Source organism: Protopterus annectens, chromosome 1.part2 (assembly GCF_019279795.1).
Source record: "Protopterus annectens isolate FY-2018-M chromosome 1.part2, PAN1.0, whole genome shotgun sequence".
In the NCBI taxonomy this organism is placed as follows: Eukaryota; Metazoa; Chordata; order Ceratodontiformes; family Protopteridae; genus Protopterus; species Protopterus annectens.
The window spans coordinates 396,178,476-396,192,112 of NC_056727.1; the positions used below are offsets into that span (position 1 = coordinate 396,178,476).

At 38.6% G+C, this 13,637-nt stretch overlaps 1 protein-coding gene across 1 annotated transcript in view; it reads left to right on the plus strand.

Annotated features, from left to right (window-relative positions):
• The window catches only part of PLCB4 (phospholipase C beta 4), a 1,792,792-nt gene that overhangs the window by 902,566 nt on the left and 876,589 nt on the right, over window positions 1-13,637 (plus strand). The window contains exon 17 of the mRNA XM_044056592.1: window positions 6,572-6,664. Coding sequence (XP_043912527.1) covers window positions 6,572-6,664 — 93 coding nt within the window. The remainder of the gene's footprint in view (window positions 1-6,571; window positions 6,665-13,637) is intronic.

Genomic DNA, 13,637 nt, shown 5'->3' on the forward strand with positions numbered 1-13,637 from the left:
TGAGAGATGCACTTATCTAGCCAAACTGGAGGTAAAGCTCTCTCTAACCAAGACTGAACTTGGCAGTCATGAGGCGAAGGTAAACATTTGCACCACACCACACTCATCACATACTAAATCTATACCGCCAAAATCCACACATAGTAACACAAAAACATTCGCAGAGGCTGTCAATAATAATCTGACTAAGCAACAGAGACCTCCAAAGCAGAAATGCAAGCAACCTCCATCCCCCAACACAACCCAAATGACACATAGCCCACAGACTCGGTGTGCCACTCAACCACAGCCAATAAGGCAAAACAACGTACCCAACACACTAGTAATAGGTGACTCTGTAGTCAGGCACACTGATATCCCACTCACCAGGCTAAACAAGGAGAAGGTTACTGTCAGCTGCCTCTCGGGTGCCATGATCCGCCACATAACCCATGCACTCAGGTCACTCCACAACAAGTACAAATATGACTCTGTCATTGTCCATGTTGGTGTGAATGACCTGAGACATACCTCCCTGGACTACATGAAAAGAGACATGGAAGAGCTCTCCGATCTTGTAGCCCAGGTAGGTATGACCCTAGCCCTGAGTAGCATTCTGCCATCGCCCAGAATGATACTGCAGTACAAGGACAAAATGATTGACTTCAACAATTGGCTAAGCTTCTAGTGTCTTTCTAAGAGGATCCAGTATCCGTCTGCTTGGGATGACATGGTCGACAGACCACGATACTTTGCCACAGATGGCCTGCACCTGTCGCCCCTAGGATTCCGGATACTGGCTAAGGCTCTTGCTGCCCCTATAGTGCCTTTTTTAAGCAAGGTTCAAATAACAAATTCACCACAGTAACAGGAACAGGCAAGCAAAAACTGTGGGTAATGCTACTCAGTGCTAGAAGTCTAAATCTCAAAATGCACTCACTCGAGGCACTCCTTAAAATGGAGAACATCGATATCTGTGCAGTGACTGAGACCTGGTTCAAGGCTCCAGAGAGCACTCCTGCACTACCAGGCTATAACTCATACCACACTTTTCGGCCATGTTACCTGAACCGAAACACCAAAGGCGGAGGTATGTCCATATTCATTAAGGATATCCACACCTCCAGGCTGGTTGATCAGCATAATGCATCCGAGGTTATCCAAGTGCAACTAACTCTGGGCAAAACTGCAATCCAAATATTAGGGTTCAACCAAACACCCTAATAATGGGCGACTTCAACTACCCCACCATTAACTGGGAAAACTACTCGTGTACTAACTCCTTAGCTCAACGCTTTCTGGAATTCATAAACTCCAATGCCCTGGATCAACTTATCCACACCCCCACCAGGGGCAACAATATCCTAGACCTAGTCATTACCAACATGAGTGACCAGTGTTCCACACCTGAAGTCAACTACTTGTTGGTCCGATCTGACCATAAGCTAATCACCCTTGATATCCACATCCCGCCCCCACCCCCCATTAAGGAAACCACAGTAAAAACTTTCTCCAAAGCCAACTTCATGCTTCTTAAGACAGAAGTGGAGAACTTCATGACACCCATGCAGATGGACAATACAGTTCTGCTGAATTCTACACCAATGCATTCTATAAGCACTTACACGAGTGCATGGATCATGCTATCCCAAACAGAACCAAGACGCTATCCTCCAAAAAAAGGAAGCCAATCTGGTGGTCCCCTGCCATAAACAAACTGTACAACAGAAGGAAGAAACTGTTGCAAAAGAGAGTAAAATTCCATGAGTGGAGGAGCTCCCTGGTCAGCCTCAGTAAGAAGTTGAGATCCCTTATAAGATCCTCCAAAGCTAGCTATGAAAACAAAATCACCACTAATTCAAAGGACAACCACAAAGCATTCTATGTCAAGAATCTCGATGGCAACACCCAGATCTGCTCTGAGTTACAACACAAAGGCACACAAATTACAGAACCAACTGATATTGCCAACATCCTGGCAGATAGGTTCAGTGCTAATTTTACCCCCCCCCCCCTCACCCCCTAAAGGGCCCATATCTATACAGGAAGAATGCAGAGTTCCTGCAATCACAACTATGCAGGTAAAAAACAGCATCCATGGGACCGGACAACATCCCAGGCTGCGTTTTACATGAACGTCAGAATGAACTGGCTCCCCATTTAAGCACCATGTTCAATAATAGCCTTGCATCAGGCTTTGTGCCCATTGAATGGCGCACATAAACAGTTATCCCACTCCCCAAAGGGGGAGCCACCACTGATCCCGGGAACTATCGCCCTATTAGCCTGACGAGCCTGGTCTGCAAGGCCATGGAATGTATCATCATGGAAATCATAAACAAAGACATTGGTAACCTCCATACTCTGGATCCCACCCAGATTGGGTTTGTGAAAGGCAGATCATGCCTCCTGAACCTGATCGACTTCTTTGAGGCAGTCACCAAAGCTGTAGATGAGGGTAAGGTGGATCACACAGCCTATCTTGACCTTACCAAGGCTTTTGACACCATCCCCCATTCTGAAATTATAGCTAAACTCACTAAACTAGGTATAAATCCCTACGTCACAAGATGGGTTGCCAACTAGCTCACTGACAGAACCCACACTGTAAAAGTTGCAGACTCCAAATCTGACCTCAAAGCAGTGACAAGTGGAGTACCACAGGGTTCCATCCTGGGACCCCTCCTGTTTGGTATCTACTTCTCTGAAGTACAGGCTAACACAGAAGGCCTCTGGCTAATGAAGTTCGTAGATGACTGCAAACTAGGAGCCATAGTCAAGTCCCCAAATGATGTGGACATCCTACAGAAGGGCCTCGCTGAGACAGATGCCTGGTGTCAGAGCCATGGCCTCGAGCTCAATGCCAAAAAGTGCAGTGTCATCCCTTTTGGTAAAAACTCTGTACCCATGAACTACCACATAGGCAGCAATCTACTTAACACCGAATGTGTGATAAGAGACCTTGGATCCCAAGTGGACAGTAGTCTCTCCTTTGATAGTCACATTGCCACAGTAGTCAGGAAGCCCTTCTATGTGGCACACCTCATCATAAAAGGGTTCTCATCCAGTAAAAAAGAGGTCATTGTTCCCCTCTACTCGACACTCATTAGACCCATAGTAGAGTACAATGCCCCTTTTGGAATGTACCTCACAAGACATCTGCAGCAGCTGGAAAGGCCACAGAAGTATCTCACAAAGAGGATTACTGGCCTCAAACAAATGCCCTACACTGACCACCTCAAAAAACTCCAGCTTTACTCCATAGCATATCACCTACTCCGAGGTGATCTCTGCCTAACATATAAAGCTATATCAAACCCAGAGCTGCTGGACATGCTACACCTAAAGAAATCCCATTCTCTCTGAGCTACATGCTCTAGGGACCTAAACCTTGTCACCACAATAAACAGGACATGCTGGAGGGATAGATTCCTGTCCCAGCAACTTCCCATACTCTGGAACAGGCTACCCATCTATGTCAAGCAAAGTTTTTCATTAGCACTCTTCAAGAAAAATCTTGATGAGTGGTGGGAAATAGGAAATACACCCCGGGGATCACTTCTGTGTCTCTGCTTGACAGTGGCACAGGAAAATAAGTTTCTTGGGTGGCATAAGCCAGGGAACCTTGTTGGCTAGGCTTACGTAGGCCCTTTGGCCGATAGCCTAGTACCTACCTATGAACCTATGAAGTCTTCAACTCAGATAAATTTCATTATTTAGAGATAGCAATCCTTAACCATTTCTCAGAAATAAAAATAAATTTTACAAAGATCAGACTAAGCATATGAGGCAAAATACAGGAAATCCTCAAAAGCAGGGACAATTGAAAGGTATCACACACTGAAATACAGGAGCCAAATTATACACATGCACACACACACACACACACACACACACACATACACACACACATAAATGTACATGCACAGGTCTACTTCTGTTTATCGAAAAATCACTTTTTGAAAAACAGAAAGCCAAACCCACTTTAGCGAAAATGCACTTAAACGAAAGTGCGCTTTCACAAACACGGATTCACTGAAGCACGGTACAGTGGGAATAAGGAAATATATCCTTTTAGCGTAGCAAAAACTTCCAGGCACCACCACAGCAATGACAATACTTAGTATCAAGATATAACAGCACTAATACAGCAAAAACCATTATTAAAAGTCACTTCTGAACGTAGCAAAAACTTCCAGGCACCACCACAGCAAAAACAATACTTTGTATCAAAATATAACAGCATTAATATGGCAAAAACCGTTATTAAAAGTCGCCTCCACTTGTAGAATTCTGTAAAAAATATATATCCAGATATCGCTTGACTGAAACAACTGAAGAACAGGATGCAGTCACAGTAGATGCAGCAGTTATACATCCAAATGAAGTAATGAAAATATTCAAATTATCCACATCGATATCATATCTTTTAAACACTTTATTTGTAGTACGAAATAAAACAGAAGCCCCTTGTAAGCGCTTTCGGGTTACAACGAACCCTTCATCAAACAAACAGTTTTCATTACAAATAGCAGCATTTAAATACTTTAATTTGGCACCAAAATCCATCTTAAGGTGACATTAACCATAAATGGATGTTTATACTAGAAGCGCTTGCATATATAATGTAAATAAATATGCATACCTATTAAATGCTTAACAACTTATAAAATAAAAACTATATAAAATAAAAACTATATAAACATTCAAACAACTCATAATACAAATTATAAATCATAATGCAAATTATAAATCATATATCATATATCAATTCATAAATACATTTATATAATACTAAAAATTAAATTAAATTTCATAATAACATTTAATACCTATATAAATATAAATATGATATTAAATATATCACCCACATTAAATCAATAAGAATCCTATAATAAATATATATAATAAAAATACATCAATATAAGACATTAAAACACTAAAATAAATATGGTATCATAAATTGTGCTTTAGTGGCCTATTTCTCAAAAATGGCTCTATTGTTACCCTACCATTTAAACCTTTCCCTTTATCAGACTGCATACGAATAATCCATCTATTTTCTTCCTGTTCAGTATAATTTCTAATATTACCTAATCTATTACTTTTAGACACCATTTCAATTACTAAAAACTGCTGTTATATCTTGATACTAATTATCGTCATTGCTGTGGTGGTGCCTGGAAGTTTTTGCTACGCTAATTACTTTGCTTTTCTGCTGGGCGCTTTTAATCTTCTGCTGCTGCTTGTTTATCTACTAAATATATCCTTTTCCCCACTGTAGTGTGTGATCATGGAGTTAGTATATATAAGTAGCGTGGGTATGGGGGGTGCAGAGGCACCTGCAAAAATTTGTTTTTAGTGCATTTCTTTTTTTTTTTTTTGCCAATTCTGTGAATCGGTGTTTGCAAAAGTGATTTTTCGATAATCAGAAGTAGACACTGTAAGTGCAGTTAATGTGGGCTACAGAACATACTGATCTTAAAAGCAAGCTCTTTGTCGAGAAGTTAAATAAATTTAACAGTTATGATCTTGTAACTAATTTGGGTTTCACTGGTCTCTATCTCTCTTTCTCTCCCAGAGACCTGCATGCTTCTTCTGTTCCAAAGGCTAATATGTCCTTGTTGATTTACTGATTTTGGAATCCAGGTTGTGAGAAAGCTCACCATATTTCTTCTTTTCATTTTTGGGGTATTCAAAAATTATATTATTCTTCTTTGCTCTGTTTTGTACATCTTCTGTTTTATTACTCATCCAGGTAAGTTTAGTTTAATTCAAATTTTGCTGTGCTCTCTTCTTTTAATCATCCGTCAATATCATTAACAAAATGTCCAGGGTTCTAATTTTGGTTGGTTCCTTGTTTAACTAAAATGTGAGTAGTTCAGTCAGTTCTACACAGTTTTCTGTATAAAATCTATTTTAGCATGAAACTGTTAATGTTTTAAAGATAAATCCTGCATTGAGGAAATCACATGCTGTAATTCCTTTTAAATAGATAACTTTTTATAGCGATGTGCTGCAATAATTCATGCTGCAAAATAAGTTTAAAACCAAACAATTTGGAAAGTTTTCTAAAGCCCAGTAAAAATGATGCGTCAGTCTCAATATAACTAATGCTCGTAGGTGGAGAAGTACAACAGACAGAATTTCACAGGAGAATTCCAACTGAAAACCTAAAACGTTTTTCATTTTTTTAATGAGTATCAAAGTTTGGTAAGCAGTGGCCATCTTGAATGAAAATTTCCAAGACAATATTTTTTAAAGGAAAAGATTTGTAACCATTAATTATTTTCCTTAGTGTTGACACTGAGGTATAATATGAATAACAATAGGAAGAAGAATTTTGGTTGGAATGGATGATTTTTTATAAAATATGTTTTATTAAGCCATCCCCAACTCACCTTATTTGTTCTGTATTTTGCTTCATTGTAGACAAAGAAGTGTATGTGCACATGAAAGGGAGAAGGCCAACAAAATATTTAGAGGTTCCTTAATACTGTTTATTGCTTTGCATCCTGTTAGATATGGTATATTTGGCAGATGACAAGATAAGCTTTGTAATATTCACTCTTCATCTCTCTCTTTTTTTCAGAACAGCTTGAAACATTTAAACAACTAATGGAAACTGGAGAAGCAACTGTTCCTGCCATCTTAGAAGATGAGATTGAAGAAGAAATAGAAAATGGTAAGTATACAAACAACAACAATTATTGAAATATCAACATATAGTAGACATATTCCTCTTAACAGCAAAGCAGTAAACTGTTTTAAGTGCAGACAATTGCTTTCTCATACTTAACATTTATCCCAAGCTTTCGTGTTTGAGCCCATTGAGTCATATATATATATAGATATATATATATATATATATATATATATATATATATATATATATTTTTTTTTTTTTCTATTTTTAAAAATGCCTAATCTGTCTGTTGTGTGATAGTTGTACTTATAGTTGTAATGATAAACCCAGTTAAAGTGTGAAACATGTTTTAAAAATAGCACGAGTATCAGACATTCTAAAGATGATTCAGCCAGAAGATGCAGTTAGTTTTTCACCTGAAGTGAAAAGTACGTTACTTAATCTAGTTGTGTTGTGTTCATACAGAGCTTCCTGGCATACTGCTCAGGTAGTCCTGTCTTGTAGCGAAGGCTGAATTTGTTTATGACTTACCACAGCATTAAATAGAAACACACTGTACTTCCACTGGCTTAGGGCATAACATATTTAGCGATACAGTGTATTCAAGACCTGGTATAAAGTTTTTAAGTCAAAGTGATCTGTTTTTAAAATTGGAAGGGCCAGGTACTTGTCATTACTTGTCATTACTTGTCATTACTTTCAATTAAAAATTAAGAAATATTTTTATTGTAGAAAGAAATATACTTTATTTTTATTTGAATGTTTGAAACGGGTTAGAATACCAGTCTTAAAATGATTTTGGACATGACTTGGCCGTAAGTTACAAGCAAAGCAAATACCAACATTACAGAATTAAGACTCCAAACATGTTACACAATTTGTATGTACAACTAAATGCTGCACAATTTGTGTTTCCAACATTTTTCCTAGATGGTTGTACTTTCTAATGTTAGAAGCAACACTTACCCAAAGTGAATAATTTAGATTAATACTTCAGAGATGATTTCCAATTTCTCTTTGGAGGCCAGCTTCCCTTATGTCTGTATCATCACTGTGAACTGCAGTGTGCTTTTTCTTAGGCATTTTCATATTCTTATGAGAAATAGCCTACCTACCTATTTGGCTGCCCTGCTGTTCCCTCAGTCCCATGAAGCAATGTCTTATACTAGACAATGTGTCATTGCAACCACTGTTCCCAAACTAGTCTGCTTTTCTCACTAAATTAGACTGTTACTGGCTGGTTGGTATCAGTCCTATATTTTAATGCATCTATATTAGATGATTGAACTTTTAAAAGTTCGAACGTCATATGGTCGACACCATATGATCGAACATTTAAAAGTTCAAAAATCTAATAAAAAAATAAACCACAGAAAAAAACCTGCCTGAACGTTTTAAGCAGGGGACAAGCCCCCCTGCACCACCCACTTGGGGGGCTGCACCCCACTCATCCCCCACTCTTTAAATATACCAATACCGAGATCGCACTACAGTACAGAAAAGGGAAATCTTCCCATTCCACACTGTACGGAAATCTCTGTAGAAACATTCTAACTTTTAAAAGTTCAGTCATATGGTGTCCACCATATGAACTTTTAAAATAATATAGACCGTATTTTAACACCCAAAATTTATGATTAAAATTAGCAATTATGTGCAATTTTTTCACTTAAGCTGGCAGATATTGGATGCACTCTGTTTCCTTCCCCTGATGGTGAAACCATAACCAAGTGATTTTTTCCCAGCGTTATCTTAAGTATGCCCTCCCAAAGTCTGACTTAAATCTTTGTGGCAGACCTATTGAAAAATATATGACTCATCTGGCATGCTAATCTGGAAACTGCACAAAACAGAAAATATTGTTATTTTAAGGCCACCATGTTGCCTTACATGTTTAATTCTTGGACTGTCCTTCACAATTTATTGTAAAAAATAGCTAAGAAGGCTCCCCTTTTAGTTTGAGTGATTGTATGCCACTGACCCAGTGTAACGCACTAAACGAGGTATAAATCCCTACATCACAACATGGGTTGCCAACTGGCTCACTGACAGAACCCACACTGTAAAGTATATGTAAATGGTGTTAAAGGAAGTATTTTACATCCAAAATATATACTTTTAAAGAATATCTATATAATTGCTTTATTTTTTGGTCCTTTACTGCTAAAATGGTTTCCTGCTAGTCATTGGGGATTGGTGTCACTAAATAATGACATACATTTGACTTTCAGACTTTATTTCCTTCAGAAAATTCATGCTAACACAAGTCATGTTATTTAACTTACTCTTTAATTGTTTTTAACTATAACATTTAAAATCTGTTCTTATTTTGGAGCCGTTGTTCACCCTTTATTTTCGGTTTTATCCACATTTCTTGAGGTAAAAGGTTGAGAGGTATGCAAAAGACATCTGCTGCTGCCAGTGGTCCATCACCTCACTGTCTCTCATTCTGTCACACAGACCCCCACGCCCACTTGTCCTTCACAAAGTGCATGCTAACACAAGTCCAATTATTACAGCAACTTTTTTGATTTTTTTTAACAGGAATATGTTCCTATTTTGATCCTTTGTCCCCCCCTTTATTGTAGGTTTTATTCAGAACTAAGAGGTGCAGGTGCTTCAAACTTTTGAATACTGCTGCTGCTATTCCTGGATCACTCTCACTCTTCACTCTCTCTCTCTGTCGCTCAGGGAAACACACTTTGCTTTATGCACGCTTTCACACACACAGACAGAAACATAAACACAGACACACACACACACACACACACACACACACACACACACACGCACACACATTTTTCTGTTACATTTAGATTTTACACGCATTAAACAGCAAAAGAGCTGCTTAGCTAATGTAAAGTTAATGGCTCAATCGTTCTCGCTTTCACTCATATGCACACCTACATTCACACACACAGACAAACACAAAAACACTTTTGTTTTTCAGTTTTTTTTTTAAAATATATTTTACAATCAGTAAACAGCAGAAGCACTGCTTAACGAAGGTAAAATAATGGCAGCTGTTTTTTTTTTTTTCAGTCGGAGCTCCTTGGCAGCTTTATATGCTGCTGTGAAGCGGCAGACTCATTTTTCTGCAGGCATTACTTGTACATTAATACCCTGCTGGAGAACATTCGTCCTCCAATCAGGGTGTTGAGGTACAGTTTGCCCATTCTGTAAAGGTCAATAAAATGTACCCTGATTAACACCTACTTGTCAGGTTGAAAATGATTGATTTCAGAAGTCCTTAACTGGTCCTATTATTTTAAAGAGACAATCAGAGCATGGCTGCTTCCATTAAAAGTTGTCAGCATTTCTGGATGTTTCTTTTTCCCCATGTTGCCTGACTATGCAATTAGTGTATATAAATAAGGAGGGTATAAAAGACAAGGTCACAACATGAAGGGGCTCAGGGGGACTTGACACCCACAAAAACATTGATTTGCTCTTTTTGCAATAGGGTGATTAAATGTTTCTTAAAGTAGTTTGGGACTCTTGTTAGGGGAATTTTAAATCATGGCCCTACTGTTATGACATAGTTAGCAAATGAAAAATCAACCGTTGAAGGGAAACCACTTCTACACTATGCAAGGCCATTGTCTGTGTTACACATCTAACTCCTCTTAGTTTGTTTGGTTTTCAGTCATTTGTTTTAGGTCATGTGCTTTCTCCTTTGCAATGTACCTGATAAAAAATATGTTGCAACAGTTGCCTACTATTCCTCCAAAACCTAAAAGATAGACTACGACATGAAATTCTTGCTTCTAGAAATCAAACTTTGCTCGCTGAGTCTCATTCTTTTAATTGCAGTCAAATGCATTTCCATTTATTAGTTTAATCCATAGCCATAAAATGTTGCATGTGACCTGAGCATGGCTTACCTCCAGTATTTTCATTTTACCCAAGTACGGCTTACCTCCAATATCTTAAACCAACCTTGGCTTGTAATCTCTGCATTTAACATGTATTAGAGTCTGTTTGTATTATTATCTGATTCTTAAAAATATTATGATTTAATCCAATAATATCTGATAAAGCTGTATTCCACTCAAGACAATGAAGCATTTTTACTTTAGTCATGTATGCCTAAAACTGCACACTGTCTTGCGGCAAACATACCTGCTTCTATATTTGCAGGGCTAAACAGGTTAACAGAATAGATGAATGAGTATGCATAGTCTGTATTTCTGCTGTCCCCATTTTACATGTGCAGTTGTGAGCATGGTGTAACATTGCTGTACTATCTACATTATATATTATATTATATTATAATATATTATATTATATTGTAATATACATGTGTGTATATTATATATTACAAGTAAATCAACGTACACATGTACACACATGTGATATATATATATATATATATATATATATATATATATATATATATATATATATATATATATGGGTCTACTACCGGAGATCAAAATTACACCATTTTGAAATCCAGTAGTAAATGCCCACTAACGTGAAAGTGCACTTCCGCGAACATCACTTGAGCAAATGGTTACGGACCTTAGGGTTAGGGCTTGGGTTAAGGAAAGTGAATAGCTAGTAGGGCTATCCACTTTCCTTAACCCAAGCCAAACCCTAAGGTCCATGACTTCCGCACCACAGTGGAGGAAACTGTATGTCCTCCACGGTGCAGTAGTCACGAACCTATGTCCTCCACATGGTGTGGTAGTCACGGACCTTAGGGTTAGGGCTTGGGTTAAGGATAGTGGATAGCCCTACTAGCTATCCACTATCCTTAACCCAAGCCCTAACCCTAAGGTCCATGACTACTGCACCACAGTGGAGGACATTGCCTGTTAGTTTTAGTGGTGTTCGCGAAAGTGCACTTTCGGTGAAGTGCACTTTCGCATTAGTGACCATCTACTACTGGATTTTGAAATAGTGTAATTTCGATCTCCGGTAGTAGACTGATTTTATATATATATATATATATATATATATATATATATATATATATATATAGGATTACTATCAAAATTCTGAAACACATTTGGTCGAGTAATTACTTACTCAAAAAATAACACTGAAAATAAAAACATTGGTAAGTGGTAATGTTGACATGGCCATATTTGATATAGTTGACATTACCCAGTGTACCTTGCCTTCCAGATATTTCCAACTAACATTTTGCAGGGGGCAAGCCCCCGTGCACCCCACACCCCCTGCAAATTATATATACTAACTCTGAGATCTCACTACAGTGAGGAAATGGGTACATTTCCCCATCCTCACTGTACCGCAATCTCCAAGCAGAACATCGAACTCACAACAGCAAATGCAAATTCTGGCATTGACAAACTCAGGAGGTTAGGTACAAACCCATATGTCACTCGGATAGCCAATTGGCTCACAGACAGGACCCAAGAAGTTAAAACTGGTGAGTCCACCTCTACAAAGAGGCCAATCACAAGTGGAGTCCCTCAGGGATCAGTCCTTGGACCACTCCTTTTTGGCATTTACTTCTCAGAAGTCAAGGCCAATGTCACTGGTCTCTGACTGACTATATTTACAGATGATTGCAAATTAGGAGCTTTCATTGAATCTCACACTGACACAAATGTTCTCTGGGGTGTGGGGGCTGACACAGACAAACAACTGGTGTCAGAGCCATGGACTAAAACTAAATGCCAAGAAATGCATAATAGTATTCTTTGGGATGTAATCCATCCCTGGTAACTATCATATTGACAACACACCCCTTAGAGTTGGCCCAGACGTCAGGGACTTAGGGACAGACATCGATAGTAATCTAACCTTTGACAAGCTCGTGTCTACAGTGGTGAGGAAGTCATTCTGTATTGTTCAACTTATAAACAAAGGTATGGCATCTTAGTCCAAAGAAGTCATTATTCCACTATATTCATCATTCATCAGACCTGTCATTGAGTACACTGCCCCCATTGGTATGTACCTAACCAGGCATATCCAACAACTGGAATGTCAACAGAGGTTCCTCACTAAAATAATACAGAGTGTAAGTAAAATGTCCTATGCAGACTGCCTCAAGGCCCTGTCCATGTATTCTGTCTCCTACAGGCTTTTGAGAGGTGATCTATGCCTGGCATACAGGGCATTGTCAGACCCCGACCTCCTGCATATCCACAAAACATACAGCACCATAATTACCTATTCTAAAGACTTAAACCTTGCCTGTGATAGAAATAGGACCTGCTGCAGAGATAGATATGTCTCCCAGAGACTGCCCCTTCTATGGAACAGGCTCCCCATCCATGTGAAGCAGAGTTCCTCCATAATCCAATTCAAGTGCAACTTGGACAATTGGATGGGAAACCAGAAATTCATCCCTGGTTTATCACCTATGTCTCTAATGGACACAGGCAACCTGTAAATGGTTCATCTCTCAGGCCCATGTTTACACTTATCAATGTTGTCAGAACTTGTCAGAGATTTGGGATGCATGGCTAGGCTTAAAAAGGTCCTTGTGGTTGTTAGCCTAGTAAACACCTAGGAACTTATGAGCATTCGCTGTTTTGGAGTGAACCGTTTTCAGTTCGGCCTTCCATGAACTGGAAAATATTCTTTCGACTATCCCAGTTCAAGTGAATGCCATCTGAAATTTTGATAATTTTACATATATATATATATATATATATATATATATATATATATATGTGTGGCTTACTATTGAAATTTCAAATCAGCTTTGCTCGACTGTGGAAAATGTTGACCCGAAATGCTGAATACGAAATTCTGAATAGGAAACCAGAGCAAAAATGAATACATCGACAACTGTGGTTCGATGTATTCGACATAGCAGGAGGTGATGTCACTCACCTCCTGCTATGCACATTAAAGTACCATTCAACTCTACAGTCAAAAGTACGTTAATTCTACTATTTTGCATAGGGGCTATGCCCCCTGCATCCATCATGTGGGGGACTGTGTCCCCCACACCCTCTGCACATTAAATATACCAACTCTGAGATCACACTACAGTGAGGAAATGGGGCTAATTCTCTGTTCCTAA